The 22,064-nt window shown below is 43.1% G+C and overlaps 1 protein-coding gene across 1 annotated transcript; it reads right to left on the reverse strand.

Annotated features, from left to right (window-relative positions):
* Nucleotides 1-2,141: 2,141 nt before the first annotated feature.
* On the reverse strand, nucleotides 2,142-13,672 carry sid4 (secreted immunoglobulin domain 4). Its single transcript, XM_076985861.1, has 9 exons — nucleotides 13,576-13,672; nucleotides 11,876-12,019; nucleotides 11,664-11,798; nucleotides 11,262-11,437; nucleotides 10,970-11,156; nucleotides 5,099-5,209; nucleotides 4,741-4,809; nucleotides 3,233-3,496; nucleotides 2,142-2,425 (listed from the first exon to the last, which is right to left on the reverse strand). The coding sequence occupies exons 1-9, from the start codon at nucleotides 13,622-13,624 to the stop codon at nucleotides 2,421-2,423; spliced, it is 1,140 nt and encodes a 379-aa protein (XP_076841976.1). The 5' UTR covers nucleotides 13,625-13,672; the 3' UTR covers nucleotides 2,142-2,420.
* Between the last annotated feature and the right edge of the window lie 8,392 nt (nucleotides 13,673-22,064).

Genomic DNA, 22,064 nt, shown 5'->3' on the forward strand with positions numbered 1-22,064 from the left:
AAGGCATCAACCCCCCTAAAGGGGCAAAACCAATAATTTGGGGGGGGGGGGGGTCAAAACATTTAAATGTACTTCTCACATATAATGTTAAATACTACAAAAAAAATGCAGTGAAATTTACACCCTGAAAAAAACTTGACCCCCCCAATTATCATTGTATAATTCGCACCCTGGTCAGAGCCACTGGTCTAAAGTCTCCCAGTTCTTTTGCGTGTGCTTTCTTGGGGATAGGAATGACAGTAGATTCTTTCCACTGCTCTGGAACACATCCCGAATCCAGTAGAAGCTGAAACAGTCTAGTGAATACCCCACCTAACTGGGTAGAGCATTCTTTCAATAATCTACCTTGGAGCTGGTCAGGTCCAGAGCTTTTATGTGGGTTGATCTGGCGCATGATGGTGGTGACCTGTTCCTTGCTTATATTCAGGGCTGGTTGAGTAGGGCTGTAGGTGGAGTTGGTCCATTTGGAAAGAGGGCAGCAACCATTGAACCGGGCAAAGAAGGTGTTGAGCTGCTCTGTGAAGGAGGTCCGTGCAGTTAACAGGCTGAGGCTTGGGTTCTCTTCCCATCATTTTGTTCAAGCCCTGCCATGCCTCCCTCGCGTTCCCGCTTTTCAATTGTTGCTCCACCTTGTGCGTGTATTTTCTTTTTGCAAGTGGTGCCTTCCTCTGAAACTCCTTCACTAGCTCCTTTACACGTTGTTGGTCCTTCCGTAAAAAAGCCCTTTTCTTCTCAACTAAGCACATTTTAAGTTCTTTTGTAATCCACTTTTTATTATTCGGATGTATTTTTATTTGCTTTGTGGTAGAAACGGATTCTTTACAAAAGAGAATATATGAAGTTAGCACATCAGTCAACATGTTAAGATCATTTCCACTGTCATTAAAAAATAAGTCCCAGTCTGTTGCCTCAAAACAACCCTTCAGTGCTTTGTTTGAGTCTTCATTCCAAACTGTGATATTTTTTGTCACTATTTCCCCAGTTTTCAATTGTGACCTGTATTTCGGTAAAAGCAGGATAACATTATGATCTGATATACCAAGAGGTGGGCGTGACTTTGAGATGTATGCATTTGGTATGTTGCCATAACCCTGGTCCAGTATACTGTTCATTCTGGTGGCTGTTGTGACATATTGCTGTAGATTAGGCAAATATGTAATATGAGTACGGTTCACATGGCTTAGAGTCATTCTGGAATACGGTTCACATGATTTTGAATAATTCTGGAGTATGGTTCACATGGTTTAGAATTATTCTGGAGTACGGTTTACATGGTTTAGAATCATTCTGGAGTACGGTTCACAGGTGTGTTGGGTATAGTCTTCCTGCAGGTCAAAATATTACTCAGTGTTTAATAAAGCCATGTTTCTATGCAGCTCTAAACTGTTGTGACAGAATTATTCCAACAGCATATTAATACATATCTCTGGATGGGAGTTGCTACTCTCAGACTATTAGAGTCAGCATGTATTTTGGAATTAGGCAATCTCACTCAAGGAATGCTGGGGAAAGCGGGAAGTGGGAGATGGGAGAGGAAAACCTTAAGCCACTAACCCAGAGACTTGCAGGGATGTTCCAGATGACCTCATAACCTCCCTCTTAACTCCGCCCTGCTTAGGAAATCTCCTGGACTAAAAGCCCAGTAAAAGAGGCCGTGGCATTTATGAGGACATATGCTCAGACTCACGGCAAAGAAGAGCACCTGTGCCTCTTCATAGGAGGATATTACTTAATACAAGGAGAATTATAGTCATGAAATGTATTCACTGAACAGTGTTTATGGAATGGTGTTTTCAGAAAATGCTTTCTGCTCAAGACTGCTTTATCTCCTGTCTTAGGGAAAACAGCACCATCATGTGGACGAAAGCTAACCTGCAACTACTGTGTATAAAAAAAACGCAATGAATTAATCTGGAAAAGAAACCAGTGTGACGTTCACTGTACATGACCTAAAGTGGTCACCCTAAAAGACTCCAACGCAAACTGGCTATGACCTAATGGTGCGGAAAACAGACAGTTTTTATGTTCTCAGACATGTGTGAGGTGAAATGTGAATGAGTTTGTCATTCATGCTGCTTAGCAGGGAGACATGTTAATAGGAGAGCCCCTCCTCCCCGTAAACACAAAGTGCAGGACACAGCTGGAGCGGAAGCTGAGAATATATTTATTGAGCACAAAAACAGGAGACAGGGCCAGGAAGTGCAGAAACGTTCCACCTCTTGGAATGTTTACAAAGTGAAAGAGGATAAACATAAACAAACTGAGCGTGGACCTTTTACTCGTTTTCCTCCAAACATTTTTTAATTAAAAGGTGACGTAACATCCTATCACACAATCACACCAGTATGTCGGATATTATTATGTACTGCTGTGACATCAGGTCCTTGCGTGACATCAGTCAGGGAGAGGGTGTTAAATCATTACGCTTCAGGAGAGGAGAGAAAGAGGAAAAGAGCTGTAATTATAGGATAAAAAAAAACATTCAAAACATCCTTTCCTAAGAGCTAAAATGAAAATGTGCCATATTTGTCAATTGAGATTTTTCACCACAATCGAAATTTGTCCTCCGCTTTTTACCCATCTGTGCAGTTAGAACACACACACACACACACTAGTGATTACTAGGGGGCCGTGGTGCACATGTGCCTAGAGCGGTGGGCAGCCCAGGTCGGCACAGAGGGAGCAGTTGGGTTTAAGTGCCTTGCTCAAGGGCACCCACGACCCACTGGTGACAAGACCAGTTCCCTAACCGCCAGACCATGTCTGCCCATGAGTTTGGAATGTGGGTACATGAATAACTAGTTAATAACTGGTTTATTTACTGAGATACAGTTGTGATCATTAGCATACAGATGTTAGCATGAAAAGTGCACTATGGTTTGCTGCTTCAGTGTCATGCAGTGTTGCCAACGCATTGAGCGTGAGATACACGCATTTGACTTCACACGCTCTCACGCCACACATCCGATTTCTCACGCTGAAAAAAAATCTAGTTTACTTACCTCTGATCCACATCTATCATTCAATGAGTTACTAGTTCACTCTGGCGCCAACCACCGGCGATCAATCGATTGCGATATAACACTTAATTTGTGTCTATTTTACATCCCGCCCGGTAACAATTAACATTCGCCAGCCTCCTCTAGGTTCAAATCTCACTCCAAGCGATCTTGAAAATTTGGCAACCCTGGTCATGTCACATCACGATCATGAACCCTAACGATGGTCTCACCTTTCACAGATACGGTGGCCAGGGCTTCACTGCTGCCTATGTGATTGCTGGCCACACATTTGTAGGTTCCACTGTCACTCACTTTCAGCTGGCCAATCGTTAGCATACCATCCTTGGTCTTTGCGCTTGAGGACATTGCTGTCCCACCCACACGTGACCACTGGAAGCTGATTGGGTGAGAGCCGTGGGCAATGCACTGCAAGCGTAAACCATCACCACGGTGAGCGGTCACCTGGTCGGGGATTGTGGTGGCGTAGGGTGGGGCTACAGAGCAGAAGATGTCAGTCAGAAGAATCAAGTCAAGCAGATGACATCATTATAAACTGTTTTCTTCCTACCAAACTCCAAACACTTCCCTCCTACGGATCCTCCTACTGTTAAGGTTAAAGGCATGCACTCCATTGTAAATTAAATAAACTCCATTGTCATGCTCTACAATTGTAAAATGCAATTTAACCACTGTCCCTTACTCTCCCATTAAGTATACATATGGAGTCAAATTAGGGTCACCATTAAAGACCCTAATTTGACTCCATATTATACAGTGAGACGTTTTACCTACATTCCCTTAGTTGTCAACAAATCCAAAGTCTAGCAGAATGTAGAGCTGGTCAAGGGTCAGCCATGATAACACAGATTACTTTGAAAGGCTCTGGCTAGAAATGACCTTTTCCTTTCAGTTCAGTTCATTTAGATTGAACTGCATTTATTTTCTTTCTGCTTTTATTGTTTACTATTGCCCAAGTAATCTAAGAACTAAACTTGTGTATGTGAGTGGGCCACATAGCTTAACTTCACAGGTGTGTGTGAGTGTGTTCATCTGGGTACAGTGCTGTGTTGAGTCTGGGGTGTATGTGTGTCATTGGGAGGAAAGGCATCATGTCTGGCCCACGGGATCTGGCCCGTGTGTTTGTGTCATAGATGTGTGTGTGTGTTCATCTGGGTACAGTGCTGAGTTCAGTCTGGTGTGTGTGTGTGTGTGTGTTTGTGTGTGTGTGTGTGTGTGTGTGTGTGTGTGTGTGTGTGTGTGTGTGTGTGTGTGTGTGTGTGTGTTCATTTGGGTACAGTGCTGAGTTCAGTCTGGTGTGTGTGTGTGTGTGTGTGTGTGTGTGTGTGTGTGTGTGTGTGTGTGTGTGTGTGTGTATGTGTTCATCTGGGTACAGTGCTGAGTTCAGTCTGGTACAAGTGATGTCCTTGTTTTTAGAAATGATTGAAAAGAACTGTCTACATTGTGATTAAGAACAAGGCTGCCCTCACTGACACGGCTCAGGGATTATGCCACACGCAGCAAAGTGCGCAGTGCCCTAGTGCTTATAAATTTTAATTTTAATGGTCCAATGAAGGTCATTTAAAAACCAGGACATTTCCTCACTTTTTAAAAAATCCGAGGACACCCGGGACAGGACGTGAAATACGGACATGTCCCGGGAAATACGGACATGTCCCGGGAATACGGACATTTGGTCAACCTAACAGACATATGAAGGCAACCTGGGGGTCTGACTTACTGTCTACTTCCAGCTGCACATAGTCCTCACTGTAGCCTACAGCGTTCGTGGCATTGCAGATGTACTGACCTGAGAGAGAGAGAGACAGACAGAGAGATAAGATAGATCATGTTAAAAGTCTTATGTTTCACATTAAATTTACCACAATTGGTAGATTCTCTTAAGCAAGTCTTACATGTGTGTTCACCATGGCACATGATCCCATGAGATCCTTATGCTACTGCTGTCAGATCCATGAGATCCTTATGCTACTGCTGTCAGATCCATGAGCTACTGTTACCAGATCCCTGTGCTATCAAATACACCCCCCCCCTTACAACCCCACACCCCCCCAACCTCACACACTCTGGTCTTGTACCTGAGTCTTGGCGTCCCACGTTGGTGAGGGTCAGAGTGCCTCCTGCATCTTTGTGTTGCCATGGCAATGGAGCACGCAGCTTAGACCAGGAAATGACAGGAATGGGGGATCCTGGGAAAAAAGAGCATATTCCTTCAGCAACTCACCTGGGTCAAACTGAATTATTACAGTTAGTGTAAACCGGTCCAAAGTTCATACAAATGAATTGAATGAGGAGGTAGGTGGAAAGGTAGAATCTGGAGGTGTGAAGTAAAGTTCTTGGGGTGGGAAGGTACATTCCCGAGGTGGGGAGGTAGTTTCTGGGGGTGGGAAGGTAGTACATTTACAGACTGAAATAAAATCAGCTGGACTTGTGTAGGGGTTTCACCTACTAATCCTTTAAAGTAGATATAATTTGTTTTACCTTAATTATTAATCAGTCTCATTAATTTAGAATCAGTCTCATATTCTAATTATACCAGAACCACAAGTTTAGTTATCAACTAAAGGTAATTAATGGTTTGGTATCTGAAGGATTTAACTATGAATTCTTTGGAGGTTTTGGCAACAACCACTTTTGAATGACATCAACACAGACAATTTGGTGAAAATAAATGATACATTTATTTAAAACATCTATTCTAAAACAAACAGCATCAACAAGGATCAGTGTATTTACAGTGAAGACTCAGCCACTGTTGCCAACTCCTCAGTAAGGAAAGTCGCTGTTGGTTGTCCTAAAAGTCGCTAGAAGTCGCTAAATGACGTCATCACCTAATTTGCATAATATATGTTTTTGAAGCTGTGTAAAGGAATAACGTTGGGAGAGATAAAAATGAGTAACAACATCCTAAATATGTTAGAACTACAAATGAACAACATCTGTTGTCTTTGAAATAGGCAGTCACTTCTCAAAAGAACTACATGACTTTAATGCTTTGTATAAATAATTTTTACGTAAATTACATAAATAGTTTTTTTGCTGTGTTGTTAAATGTTAGTATATGAGTAGCAGTTAGCAGGAACTAGTTGGCATAGAAATCAACCTTACAATACAGGCAGTATGCCCGTGTATTATCTCCAATACATTGCTTCAGCCAGCCTTTAAATTCAGGATTTGATTCCCACTCTTTCCTGTATTTTTGAGAATAGAGTTTAGAGCAGGGTTGCCAACTCTCACGCATTGAGCGTGAGACACACGCATTTGACCGTTTTCACACGCTCTCACGCCACACTTCCGATATCTCACGCCGAAAAAAAATATCCAGTTTATTTACCTCAGATCCACATATATGATTCAATACGTTACTAGTTCGCTAGCTCTGGCGCCATCCACCGGCGATATAACACTGAATCTGTGTCCATTTTACGTTCGCCCCCCCCCCCCCCCCCCCCGGTTAAAATCTCACTCCAAGCGAACGTCAAAAGTTGGCAACCCTGGTTTAGAGTGAGACATGATGAGCAAGTTAGCTAGATGTTAAGCTTTCACAGAGATACACTGTGGACGAGTCGAGTGACCGGCTACGTGGTGAATAATGTGAAGAATGACTGAGACTGTGTGAGTTAAATTCAGTGATTTCTTTTCGTGTCTCACATATTTACATCCCCGTCGGCGGCAGCTTTGGGCATGCGCAGTTCATGTGCAGTGTGGACGTGGAGCGGTGAGGGTCTGCTCTGAGTGTGAGACTGCACTGAGTGTTGTGGGCGGGGCTCACGGCCCAGAGGACAGCAACTGAAGGGCGTGTTTGTTCAGAGTCGCCAAAAGTCTCCAATAACACCACAAAAAGTCGCTAGATTTGTCGCTAGTTGCTTTTTACTACAAAAAGTCGCTAGAGGGTCTGAAAAGTCGCTAAATATAGCGACAAAGTCGCTAAGTTGGCAACACTGGACTCAGCATCTATTGTGTGTGTGTGTGTGTGTGTGTGTGTGTGTAAAAAGGGGAGGAGTGTAATGTGTGCACGCGCTTGTGCGCACGTGAGGAGGCGGAGTTGTAGTCTCAGTTCTCCTATCCACCTTTTTCCTGGAATCCCAATGGGGGTTGCCATGACGTCTCACTATTTCCGTTCCCCGGTTTATTAGTTCCGGTCTCGCTAACGTTTCAGCATCGCTAACCAAAACATTGCTAGTGAGACGAATAAAACTGGCTTTGATACCGATTACGTGCTTCAAGTATGAGCTCAGGCTCGACATGTTCCCTTGTCGGGTGCCATAACAACTCAAAAAATTGAAGTTGTTGTTGGAAAGTATATGCTTTGAACACCAGCAGCTTCGTAAACACTGTCCGCGTCCGGCTCCTTTTGTAGTAACTTGGATATTTTTTTCAACATTACTTAATCACATTTAAAATAATTTTATTAGATGCAGTACAATATAACAAAAAAGATGCCTTAATTGTCAAATTTGATCAAGCCAGTCCAAAAATATTCAAATTTAAATCGTCTGTATTTTTTAATGCAATTAACCTACATCTTGTGATCAAGAAATGTGCGCTAGTTTTACCATGTGGCTAGTGCCCGCCGTGATCATGGTTCATCGGACCAACACGTTGTCTTGGGACCCTTAAAAACTACCTTAAACTGTACAGACTGGGATGAAACGTCAGGAAACAATAAACAAGAATATAATGTAACGGTCCACGTATCTATTAATATCTTTTGAACAGTCCCACAATGTTTTTGAATGGTCCAAATGCGAAGTTAAAATTCAAGCAGGCTCAAAAAGAAACAGGAGCACGAAATGCGAGTTCTTCTAACGGGATGAGAGAAAGTGGACATTCAATTATGTCATATTACCAAAACTCTGGGAAGAACCTCCTACAAACCGATTAAAACAGCTATTTATTTACAGCGCGCTTGCGATCACTGACCTCGCTTATGCCCGGTTCACACTACACGATCTTAGGCTGGTTTTTCAGTCACCGACTGTTTTTTGTAGATCGCCGACAGAAACTGTGGTCGGAGGCAAATCGGCGATCACTCATCGCTCGCTCAGTTCTGTAGTGTGAACTGCTGAAAGACGCTCGCCGAGCCATCGCCGACTCATCGCAGATGACCGGCAGATATCTAGCATGTTTAATATCTAGCCCGGTCGGCGACTGAGAGTCTTTGTGAGCCCGCGTCGCCGATCAGTCATGTAGTGTGAAAGCCACAACAACTGAAAGACTCGCGATTACAGCACAACCAGTCATGTAGTGCGAACGGCACAAAAACCTGACGACTGAAAAGTCGTGTAGTGTGAACCTGGCATTAGACAGCGCGACCGGAGAAAAATGTCCGCGGCTCAATCATGATCATGCGGGGATATCCAAGTAACTACGTTTTGCTTTGCATTCCATACCGAAGGGAAGGAGCCTAGCGTGGCTTGCAGTTTTAAAACTGAAATACCATCCGAAGAGGATATATGTTTGCTCGTTTCACTTTGTTGAAAAGAAGCCTATAGGCTGTATACAGAGCTGTATACAGAGCTGCATCCTGACCCGGAGCTGTATTTGGGTTACGATAGACCACCCCAAAAGAAGAGACGAATAGTTCGCATGAGCCAAACGGATCTACAAACAGTTATAGTAAAAGTAAAACTACAAACAAACGAGATATTATACATATAATTTATTGTTTTTCAATGTTTCACAACATACGTTCTGCAATGCACGAGTAACCCACTGTCTCCACTACTCCACTCTCCCTCAGCATTACCCACGCCTGATGTTTACCTCGGCTCACGGTCTCACTTGGCTCTACCTCAGCTTTAAAAAAATGAAATCACCATGTTTTTTATACAATACATTTCCTATTTTGTTGCTATAAAGGTAGTTGTATGCCTCTGTTCTTTTATAATTCCGTAGCTCTTCGCCATCTACGCCTTCGGGAAAGACGAAGTAATTGACTATATCAATATCGCTAACTTCAGGCCACAGCTTTATGTTATCAACCCACTCTGAGAGCGTTGAGGGGTGGGGCACTGTTAAAGTCGGCGCCATTTTAGTTGCTTTGTTCTCTATCCACGATTTTCCTGAACTTTAACCTTTCCCATGATTCGTAGCTGAAACCGGTTGTTGGTTTCCGGTTGTAGTGTTTACGTTAAGAGTGAATCAGAAAGTGGACGTTCGTTGCGGATTTATTAATAAAACATGGCCAAGAATACTAGGTGGCTGCACAGTACGAGCGATTTAAAAAGTTGTGGTGACTGTGTTTTAACATTAAACAGAAGAGCAGCATGACTGTATGTTAATGAGCTCAGCCTGTTTATTCCAACGTGGTCAGAACAAAGAGTAATGATGCTGGTTAAATAACTAAAAATTAATGTGGTGTGTCTGAGAATGGGGAAGATTACAAGTTGTCCATTAATTAGATAAATAAAAACATGGAGAGATTGCATGCAAGGTGGAGAACTTTGTGTGTACAAATCTTAATGAAGATTATGAAAATAAAGTTAAACACATTCTGAATGTATTAACAGAAAACTTAGTTAACTCTACAGTTCAAGTAGCTATGCCCTTTTATAAACTATGCCCAGCGGTAAGAGTCTCATGTGTCGAGGGTTTTGGGTGGTTTCGTCGTTCTCCCTGAACAGTGTTCTCAAGTCTCACGCATTGAGTGTGTGACACACGCATTTGACCGTCTTCACACGCCACACTTCCGATTTCTCACGCCGAAAAAAATCTAGTTTATTAACCTCAGATCCACCCCCCCGCTCAACAACTTACACTCGCCACCGACTCCCCCGTTACCCTGACAAGATCACACTCTGAAATGAATTCTAAACTTGAGAGCCCTGTCCCTGAATTAGGAGGGAATTTCCACCATAGGCTCCTCGTTGATAAAAGCGACGTCGTCCAGGTGTGCTGGGAATCGTCCTTCTGAGGTCCAGGAATGAGAGTCTCGTTCACGGGTTACCCATAGGGAATTGATCGCCTTTGTTTCAGTCCGTGTGGCCACGTTAGCAAGCTTGATTGAAGTCGTTTGGTGAATCTGTTGTCGCGGTAACGTTGATCAGTGGCTGGTTAGATTACACCGTAACTCGGGCTCGTTAATGAAGTAATAACGACCTTCAGCTGTTTGCTGTTAGTCGTACCAAAGTTTGCGCGCTCTCAAAGAAAACTGGAGAGAGAGAAATGGCGGAGCCTCTCTTTAATAGGTCTAACCTCGGTGTCAGTCAAACCAGAGAGAGATATATTACGGAGCCTCTCTTTAATAGGTCTAACCTCGGTGTCAGTCAAACCAGAGAGAGATATTACGGAGCCTCTCTTTAATAGGTCTAACTAGTGTCCACCTGTCCCGGTTTTCCCGGGCTGTCCCGGTTTGTCCCGGTTTTTCGTCTTTTTAATATTCGGTCCCGGCAAAAAAACTAGGTTAGTTCAAACCTTGATTCAGACTGTTTCTGCACACTTTAAATCTGTTTTTTTTCTCGCTGTGTCCATTTAAAACCCCTCCGGTAACGTTTTACGTTACGTTTACGTTCGCCACTCCCCACTCAACAACTTACGTTTGCCACCCCCCGTCAACAGATTACACTCACTCAGTATGACAGTGTCCTTGTTTTTTGTCAGACCTAGGTGGCAACCCTAGGTCTAACCTATGCGTCAGTCAAACCAGAGAGACAGAAATGAATGGCTGTTCAGGGTATTTAAACACCTGAACTGTAGACACACCCTTACTTCCGTCAGAGCAAGCTTGTTCAATGTGTTGCCAGTGGTACTGCCACCTGCTGGTTTAGCATGGTACCTACACTTGAGACACTAGTTTGAGACACTACATTGTGCTTTACGCAGCAGGATTCATCAGAGAGAAGGATCCTACCTACACAACAGCTTTATTCTTATTGAGGGTGTGTGAGTATTCATCAGGCATGTTCTCTGGTCAGTGTGTGTATTGAACAGCATGTGTTTATTGTTACCGGTTGCCTGGCAGTGCATGGTCACCGTCTGACCCTCCTTTGCTGTCATGTCGGCTCGATTGACGGTTGCCTTGGGCGCAATGGCTCCACCCCCCAGCCTAAGCTCCACCTTTGCTTCAGATGTGCCATGTCTGCTTTGAGCGCGGCACACGTATGTGCCCACGTGTGCGGATGATGAGACCACCACCTGTCGTTTCACACAACAAAGTGACGACTTTCACTGTTGGTTTGGCGTAAGTGAAGAGGCCAAGTCACACACTAACACACACAGGCAGTTGCACATGTCAGATACCTGATATCTCACACTGGTGTTTGTGGTGGAAACAAGCACAGTCTCCCTTCCTGCTTCCTGTTTCAGCCAGGTAATGGAGGGGCGTGGTTTGCCGGAGGCTTGGCATTCTAGAGACACGCTCCCTCCCAGTCTCACTGTTACTTGGTTGTAAGGTTTTACACGTACTTTTGGAGGCTCTGGTACCCACAATACACACGCACGCACACGCACACACACACACACGCACACACACACACACACACACACACACATACACACACACACACACATGAAGAACATTGCATGCTACATACACATATACTCATATACACATATATTTACATAACACATGCATGAAAAAGATAAATATATCTTAATTAGATAATCAAATGTTCACACACTTCCCACACACACTGTACTCACGCTTGATGGCAAGAGATGCAGTGATGGTGGTTTTGCCTTGTGCATTGGTCGCGATGCAGCGGTACTGTCCCTGGTCAATGAGGCGGATGGAAGTGATGGTCAGTACTGATCCATCTGGTCCCACTTTAATGTTGTCTGGGAGAGAGAACACCTTAATGTTACTGGGTTGGGCCAGTTCTGCCAGATGTTCTGCTGTGCAGGCGTGCACACACCTGGCAGCGGCTGGTTCAAGCGTTTCCACTCAAGCTGCACAGGCTGGGAGCCACTCGCCATACGGCAGCGGAAGCTGACCGTCTCCCCCAGAGAGGCGGATGCTGCACGGGGCTCCAGGGACAGCACCGGCTTCTGGGCCCAGGCTGGAACGGCACCACACACATGCTAATGCAGGTGTTAGTGTGTGTGTGTGTGTGTGTGTTTGTGTGTGTGTGTGTGTGTGTGTGTGTGTGTGTGTGTGTGTGTGTGTGTCCAGTTGTCCAAGAGAAGGGTGAGCTCTGTGGATCGTGAGTTGATCTGGGAGTGTGAGACGTATACGTATGTGTGCACATGTGTATACACATATTACATAGCAGGGTGCACCTCAGCGCAGACCCCCGGGGGTCCGGGGACACGTGTTCCTCACGCCACGCCTGATTCCACTCTGCACCTTCCCATCGCTGGTGAGGAGGTGAGGTCATAAGTGGAAGCAGACACTGTGTGCGGGGCCTGGGCCGAGGTCCCCACACACGGCACTGTCCCCATCAGGACAGCAGGACCCCGGGGCCTGACTACAACCAACTTCATATGGCCATGATTACTGCATCGAGCAGATGCAGCACGGAGCCATATGGAGTCACAGTCTCAGGCGGTTCTTTCTTCTTTGTTTAATGGTCATGTTGTTAGGATAAAGATTTACACCCACAAGCTGTACTTTGAGTTAATTAGATGATGATGTGATTAGGATACTGAGGTGAGATCACTGCCTTCCTGCATTCTAACTCAACCCGTCTATTCCAAACAGCAAACATTCCAGTGTGTGTTCTTAGATTCAGACAGTTCATAGCCAGCATGTGTGACACTGAATGTGTTTTATTTTTACACTGTAGTTCTCTATTGCATTAACCTGAAATAGCTCGTTATTACCGGATGTGACCCACAGCTGGACAGAAAGGAGAGAAATCTAATCACACCCTTGATATCAGACCCTTGATATTAGACCATTGATATCAGATGCTTCATGGCTTATATTAAGCTCCCTTAATTCCCAAGTAGCATTCCCAGGTCTCTGTGTTCCAGGGGAATATGGGAAGCTCTCTGAAGTACACGCTGTTAAGACCGAATTGGTTTCAAACAGACAAGCAGAGCTGTTGAATAGTAACACTACCAGGGAACAGAAACTACACAGCTTAGGTTCTCCATGGTGTTTCCTTTACAACAGTGATCTTCCCTTTACAACACTAGTCTTTCCTTTACAACACTGGACTTCCTTTTACAACACTGGTCTTTAATTTAGCGCACTGGTGTTCCCTTTACAACATTACAACACTGGACTTTCCTTTACAACACTTGTCTTTGCTTTAGAGCAGTGGTCTTTTAACTAGAAATCTTCATGGCTAATGATTCTACAAACGATATAATTTTAATATCAATTTAACATCATTAAAACAAATATTCTATTTGCTAGGACTAAACTCTAAACTCTAATGCAAGTCATTTATCAAAGTATTTTTGATTTGCAGTTAAAATTGAGAATACCCAGAATAGCCAGAATACCCAGCAGCAGTCATCCACTAGCATTCTTTTACATGCACATGATCAGCTCAGAAGCAAGAACACCAGTTCAATCATGGACAAAAAGTCATACCCTGTAGACAGTCAGAACGTTTGTGTGTGTGTGTATGTATTTGCTATTTGCATGGTGAGTGTGTTGTTTTACCTGTAAGAAGAAAACCAGAAAAGATCAGTGCAACTCTGAAGAAATCCATGATGGAAAGACAGAAGTGTGTGTCTCTGACTCTGTGTCAGAATCTGTCATAGCCCCCACCTTTTCTGTTCCCACTCCCCCTGTCATGGCCCTCCCGCCTGCCAGTCACACACACACACACACACACACACACACACACACACACACACACACACACACACACACACACACACACACACACACCTATACATACACACATGCACACTCATACATACACACACACACACCTACCTATCAATCAATCAATCAATCAAAGTTTATTTGTATAGCACTTTTCACAACACATGTTGTCGCAAAGCGCCTTACAGGATTTAAAAGGTTAACAATACTGCGGGTCCAGAACCCTAATGAGCAAGCCAAGGGCGACAGTGGCGAGGAAAAACTCCCTAAGATAGTGGGGAATAGGAAGAAACCTCGGGAGAACCAAGACTCAAAAGGGAACCCATCCTCCATTGGGCGGCCCGTTAACACACAGATTACACAAAATACAGACAAATACACAAGTCACACACAAATCACACAATCAGACTAAGTAAAGGTAAAAATGAAAGTTCTGGGTTATGATATTGTCACTGTAAATGTCTGTTGATGAACGCCAGGCTTTCATTCCGTGTCGGAGCAGCGATGCTGGTATTGTAGGCTCCGACTGCAATGTTACTCTCCAGGTGAACCTCGGAGAAAAGATACGAGATGTAGTAAATATGTAACAGATTAATCAAAGGCCAAACTAAACAGATGAGTCTTTAATCGAGTTTTAAACATTGAGACTGTGTCTGAGTCCCGAATAGAGGCAGGAAGATTATTCCACAATTGTGGAGCTTTAAAAGAAAAGGCTCTTCCACCTGCTGTGATCTTTTTGATCCTAGGAACAGTTAATAACCCTGCGTCCTGCGAGCGAAGTGAACGCGCTGGGTTATATTGTTCAATAAGTTCACTAAGATAGTCTGGAGCTAAGCCATGCAGCGTTTTATATGTTAATAAAAGTATTTTATAGTCAATACGGAATCTAATTGGCAGCCAGTGTAATGACGATAGTACGGGACTAATGTGATCAAACTTTTTAGTTTTTGTTAAAACTCGTGCTGCTGCGTTCTGAACCAGCTGGAGTTTGTTTATCGATTTACCAGAACATCCAGCTAGGAGACTGTTGCAATAATCTAAACGAGAGGATATGAATGCATGGATTAGTTTTTCTGCATCACTAATATTTAATATGTTTCTAATTTTGGCAATGTTGCGCAAGTGAAAGAACGCTACCCTAGTTATATTATTAATATGTGTATCGAACGAGAGATCTGGGTCTATTGTGACGCCCAAGTTCTTTACCTCTGCGCTGGGGGTTATAGTAAAAGAATGTAGATTCAATGCTGCATTATGTATCTTGTCTCTCGCAGCCCTAGACCCAACTATTATCAATTCTGTTTTATCGGCATTTAGTGCTAGAAAGTTACATGCCATCCAATGTTTTATCTCTTCTACACATTTCTCAATCTTACTGTTTGCGCCTAAATCATCGGGTTTTGCCGATAAATATAGCTGAGTGTCGTCTGCGTACCTATACACACACACACACACACACACACACACACACACACACCTATACATACACACATGCACACTCATACATACACACACACACACACATGCACATGCATACACACACACATACACACACACCTATACATACACACATGCACACTCATACACACATACACACACACACACACACATTTCACAACATGTACAATCTTCAGCACAGTCACACACACATAGCCATCAACAACACACTTCACAGCAAAATCACACACAACCTCCGCAACTCACACTTCATAGCACACACACACACACACACACACACACACACACACACACACACACACACATGCATCCTCAAACAACACACACTGCACATACACATACGGACATCTCACAACAATGCAAACTTCACAGCAAATATAGATATTTTCCAAGGACACACAATTAACACAAAATACAAAATACATTTCCCAACATTCACACACACACAGCTCCCAGCCACACACCCTTCACACAACCATGGGCTTTCTCATATAACTTTGTTCTGACTTAACAGACTTTAATGCACTGATTTTGTATCCTTCACAATGGTGATGAGTGTATGAATTTGTGCCAGTGTGTAGTGTGCACGTGTCTCTTTGTGTATGTGTGTGTGTGTGTGTATGTACAGTGAAGTGTGTGTGTGTGTGTGTGTGTGTGTGTATGAGTGATGGGATGGTGATTGTGTTTTTTGTGTCTAATCTCATTTCTTGTTTACACAGCATGATGTTTCACCATCAGCAAACAAAAGAAGAGTCTATGGTTGGGGTGAGGGTATAAAAGTGTGTGTGTGTGTGTGTGTGTGTGTGTGTGTGTGTGTGTGTGTGTGTGATGGGGCTGTGGACCTGGTGATTGTGTTTTTTGAGTCTAATCTGATTTCTTGTTTAAACAGCATGATGTTTCACCATCAGCAAACAAAAGAAGAGTCTACGGTTGGGGTGAGGGTATAAAAGTGTGTATGTGTGTGTGTGTGTGTGTGTGTGTGTGTGTGTGTGTGTGTTCCTGTGTACGTGTTTTTGCGCATGCTGAGTAGCATGTAGGTAATGGAGGAAAATTAAGGACCATACCAGGAAAAGCACACAATCACACACAGACACATATTGGGGCCTATTGGGGGCCTTGTCAATGTCGTCAGTGTCGCTCATCTTTATCGAGTCTACCCTCTGAGTCATGCTCCGTGTAAGTGTACTTGTGTTATAATAAGCATTTATTATATTATGCTTTATTAAACAATGTGTTGTATGCATTATGTGTTATGCATGTGTTATAAAATGCATTAGTCAAAAAACTTTATTGATCCCGAGGGTAAATTGCAGTAAACCGTGTATTATGAGTCTAAATGGTGTAACATACTATGCAAGTTTTTAAACATCACATACTCATATTACAACATCATATGTCCCTCTGTCCTGTTCGAAAAGACATGAATATATTTTATGGGATGAAACCAGGATATAAGACCAGGATCTTCCCTTAAGTGACAGAGATATCACATATGATATCAATATCAATAAATGTCAATGCACTCTCACATCCCAGATATCTGTTAGGACTGAACAGGATTCACTGTCATGCATAACAAACTAGAACAATAATAATGCAAAAACCTTTATGCAATTATGCAATAACCAATAACCCTTTTGTCCCTGTAGTGATGTCCAAAGTTGTACCCTTGTGCCCTTCCAAACCTGTGGGTGGGGTGGTGGTGTGTGGGTGGAAGTGTTGCTGTGTGAGTCAGTCAGAAGCAGGTATGAAGTCAGACACGGAGCTGTTTATTTGCTGTGAACAGTCTATTACAGTCATCTTGTCCTATAAATAGGTCCCTTCATCATCTGTCCTTTCTCATAGTACTGTGTTTGCATTCACATCAAGAGGCTGTTAAATACCACAAATATACCTTGCAGCTTGTAGCCATTTTCTAAAGTTATAAAAAATTATTTTAATTGTACAATGATTTAAAAAATGTGCAAATTTTTTCTCTGGTTATCTAGAGAAAAAGGTTATATTATGATTACAAAGATTTCTCACATTTGTGTTATAAAAAATTGACATTTAAGTTTGCCGAGATACAAACGTGATCCTTTTTTGACTAAGTTGATAATGTGACGCTCGCGGAACGGCGAAGAACGAGGCTGTCACGTAGGGCAACGCCCCCTCTCGTAGCTGTCACTCTGGGTTCCCTCATGTCCGTGTTCCCTGCCTGTTTGTCCCGCCCTGCTCGTTGGTTTTGATGGATTCCTTGTTTGTTACCACGCCCCTGTGTCATTGTCATCACCTGTCCCTAGTTTAGTCCTGTGTATATTAGTCCCTGTGTCTCCCAGGTCTAGTTGTCGGTCTTTTTGTTTTTTCGCTGTGTTTTGCCTGTTCGCCCTAGTGCTGCTGTTTCGTGAGTCCTCCTTGTTGTTTTCTTTGTCCGTGTTCATGCCTTTGTACATTTCATGTCAGGATTGCCAACCCGTTATGACCCATGCCCGTTACATCGACTCTGCCTATGGAATTTCCTGTAATAAATCTCGCTCTCCTCAGCGCTTGTGTCCGCCTCCCTGTTCTGCCCCGCGCAGATCGTTACAGAGGCACAGATTCAGCGTTGAACGTCACTTTACTGAGTAAACATAAAGCGCAGACAGCACACGAATAACAACAGAACATACGTGTCAGACTCAAACAAATACGAGCACAGGACACTGCGTGAACGCACATTAAATAGACAAACCACATAAACCCCACGTGATGACGAGACGAGCCACAGGTGAGACGGATTATCACAAGACGTAACCACACCCACGGAGATCCACAGACGCAGAGGACTATACGTAGACAACGTAAACACACGCCCAAAAGGGAGGGGTCGGGGACCGTAACGTGACAGATAAGTTTTGATAATGCACTGTAAAAAATAAAAAGTTGAGAAAACTCAAAATTTCAAGGCAACTTACTGCACTCGATTTTTGAGTTTTGATCCCAACTCAAACTCTTAAGTTTTTAAGAAATTCACTCAGTTGATCCAACTTATTATTTCTTGTTCCAATTATTTATTTTTCACAGGTATATAAACTTCAGATTTTAAGTATTGCCTACAAATAATTACAAGTTATGCTAACTTACTATATCTTCTTCAGATAATTTATCTTGCCCATGTATATGAACCTCAAAATGTAAGTTACAAAGAGGAGTTCCAAATTTTTTAAAGTTGTGCCAACTTATTATATTGTGGCATGGTGTGGGATAAAAAGGCCACAGACAAGTCCATTCTTATCAAGAACAGAGGTTTTATTCTCACTTCGCAAGAAAATTGGCACTCACAGGCACAATTAGATCAAACTCGAGGCCTTAACTAACTTGGACTTACACATGAAATTATAGGGGGAGGTCATGAAGATGACAACGTTACACATACATGGAGAGGAAACTCGGATAATGCACATGTACATTAAAAAATGGACCGGGGTGACTTAACGAATAACACACAATTAATAATCAATAATATATAACAATATACAGACATAAACACCACATAATACGCATAACAGGGCCGGAGCCGCAAGGGCTCATGGGTAATGACGTCACCCCGACGCTACAATATCTTGTTCAGATAATGTATACTTCCATACCTGTCAAGTGTCCCGTTTTGGCCGGGAAAGTCCCGTATTTTACCGCTCTGTCCCGGCGTCATCCCGTATTTTTATTTTCCAGTATTTTCCCGTATTTTCAGTTTTCAATTGTTATTTTTTTTTAAAGCATTCATGTGCCGCTCCAAACAGAATTCTGTCACTAGCCTCGTGAGAACTGCTACCCAGACTACTGCAGGTGGCAGTTCTCGCGAGACTAGTGACAGAATTCTGTTTGGCGCGGCACATGAATACTTTAAAAAAAATAACAATTGAAAACTCGCGGGTTTAGTCACATTTGTAGTTCAAAACATATTTGGGGTGTTTTTTCTTCACTTTTTGCCACTCCAAAGATGTTTTCGTCTCTCCTACAGCCTCGATTGCAGCTATATGCAAATAACCGATTATGCAAATTACGCGATACGCGATTACGTCAGATACGGGAAATGTCTCGTATTATTAAATACAAAACTTGACTGGTATGTATTTCACATGTACATAAATCTAAATTCAATACTAAGAATAGCTAACTGAAGTTGGGTCATATAAGACAAATGACAAAACACATTTGGACGTTAATATTCAGTTCAGAGTAGCGTAGGTTGCTGCTTGCTGCAGGTGAAATACATTTCAAGTTGTCCTAAGTCAAATTCTGGCAGAAATCGCAAACCCCGCCCCGTTCTCAACTAAGGAGTCAAATTGAGCATGCGCAGAGGAGTTGGCCTGGCCTTAACTAGGGTTCAACTACAATTTGTATGTTTTGACAATGCAGGTTGTAAGGTCAGATCAACTTTTAACAAGAAACTCAATAAAGTAAGCTGATCCAATTACTTTGTTATAGTTTATGGTGCAATTAATTATTTTTGGCTCAGCTAAACTAAAAATCATTGTAAGGTGAGCAATTTTAAGTTCTGTTTTTTACAGTGTGAATGATTCACTGATTTGAGTTTTATAGCACATCCAGTTTTGAGGTGATTCTCCCACCTCCACCCGAGTCCTGACCAACAGATACCAGAGTTCAAAAGATACCCGAGTCCTGACCAACAGATACCAGAGTTCAAAAGATACCTTGAGTTCAAAAGATACCAGAGTCCTGACCAACAGATTTCAGGAAAATCACTTTTTTTCTTCCTTCTTAACTCTTTTTCAGTTATGTTAGGTAGCTCTGCTGATCTCATTCTGAAGTTATTAGAGAGGAAGTAAATAAGCAGATGGTAGATCAGTCTTATTTGGCAGTCTGCACATATAAGAAGAAGAAGCAGCTTTTATTAATCCCCTTAGGGAAATTCCTCTCTGGATTTAAGCCATCCAGATGGAACGCACACATACTCAGTGCAAACACACACACTACGGCACCAGGGGAGCAGTTGGGGGTTAGATCCTTTGCTCAAGAGCATTTCAGAAATGGTTACTGTTGGCTGTAGGGCTTGAACCTCCAACCTTCAGCTGGCCATACCAATCACAGCCAGAGACAGGAGATACCCAGTAAACCACCCAGACATGCATAGCTGGGTATTACATAACATGACATGAAACATTTACATTTAGGGCATTTAGAAGATGCTCTTATCCAGAGCGACTTACAAAGTGCATCTGTTCACAAAATTCATCCTAGATATATAGCACAGATAGGTCAGAATTCAAGATACTCTTGAACCAGACTACTACTAAACTACCGGAATCAATCATTACCTAGTATTTTCATAAAAGCAAGCTCACTTAAACAGGAGTTAAACTTTTACCTAGAAGTGCAAATAACCATAGACCAATAGACATACAATTTAAGAACGTGAGACTTTAGGCATGGAGTTTCGTGTTGAGCTATACTTGAGATTCGGACTGCCTGTGGGCTTTCACCATGGACATCGTGTAGGGAGTGGCCAGTCCATTTTTGGCTTTGTAGGCAAGCATCAAGGTTTTATATCTGATGCGTGCCGCTACTGGAAGCCAGTGAAGAGAGCGTAGTAGAGGAGTCACATGTGAGAACTTGGGGAGACTGAAAACCAGTCGTGCTGCAGCATTCTGAATTAGTTGTAGAGATCTGATGACCCATAGAGGACAAGCCACAAGTAGGGAGTTGCAATAGTCCAGCTATGAGATGACTAGAGTCGGCACAAACACCTGGTTGATCTGACATCTTACACACATGCCTAAATAGAGTAGGCTTTAACAATGTGGAAAACATAGTAACAATTCTGAGGGAAAGCACACTGGTTTCTGACAGAGAGGCGGTAGAAGCTGAGAAAAGAACAGACTAAAGAGACATCAGAATAGCCAGGGGTCAAGCTAGGTAAGCAGAGTCTGGACCGAGTCCTGCGGGCAGGCAGGAGGTCTAGGGGAAAAGCAGAGGTCAGTCCACAGGATAACAGTCAAAAGGAAACAATCAGTAATGGACATTGTCAGGAGTATATGAAGGTGGGCTATGTGAAGAGCTTTAGTACTCTGGCAATTGGGACCATAGGCATCAAGACCTGTCACTAGGTGGCTGAGTTCTGGGATTGGGTTGAATCCGGATGAAACGTGACTACATACATACACACACACACACACACACACACACACACACACACACACACACACACACACACACACAAACACACACACACACACACACACACACACACACACACACATACACACACACACACACACACACACACACACACACACACACACACACACTATATTGCCAAAAGTATTTGTTCACCTTCCTTACTCACATATGAGCTTAGGTGACATCCCATGGGGTTCCATAGGGTTAAATTTAACGTTGGTCCACCCTTTGCAGCTAGAACAGCTTCAACTTTGAAGGCTGTCCGCAAGGTTTAGGAGTGTGTTTATGGGGATTTTTGACAATTCTTCCAGGAGCGCATTTGTGAGGTCACATATTGATATCAGAAGAGGAGGCCTGGCTCTCATTCTCCATTCTAATTCATCCCAAAGATGTTCTATCGGGTTGAGGTCAGGACTTTGTGCAGGCCAGTCAAGTTAATCTGCACTACACTCTGCCATCCATGTCTTTATGGACCTTGCTTTGAGCACTGGTCATGTTGGAAGACGAAGGGGCCAGCTCTAAACTGTTCCCACAAAGTTGGGAGCATGGAATTATCCAAAATGTCTTGGTATGCTGAAGCATTCAGAGTTCCTTTCACTGGAACTAAGGGGCCAAGCCCAGCTCCTGAAAAAACAACCCCACACCATAAACCCCCCCTCCACCAAACTTTACACTTGGCACAATGCAGTCAGACAAGTACTGTT

The sequence above is a fragment of the Brachyhypopomus gauderio genome, unplaced genomic scaffold (genome assembly GCF_052324685.1).
Source record: "Brachyhypopomus gauderio isolate BG-103 unplaced genomic scaffold, BGAUD_0.2 sc44, whole genome shotgun sequence".
Taxonomy (NCBI): domain Eukaryota; kingdom Metazoa; phylum Chordata; class Actinopteri; order Gymnotiformes; family Hypopomidae; genus Brachyhypopomus; species Brachyhypopomus gauderio.

Bases quoted from the DNA above. Each gene is read 5' to 3' on its own strand.
- sid4 (XM_076985861.1), bottom strand. From the start codon at position 13,624: ATGGATTTCTTCAGAGTTGCACTGATCTTTTCTGGTTTTCTTCTTACA. The intron at 12,020-13,575 runs GTAAAACAACAC...GTGCCGTTCCAG, and splicing joins TTCTGGTTTTCTTCTTACAG to CCTGGGCCCAGAAGCCGGTG. The intron at 5,210-10,969 runs GTAACAATAAAC...CTTTTTTCCCAG, and splicing joins CATGCACTGCCAGGCAACCG to GATCCCCCATTCCTGTCATT.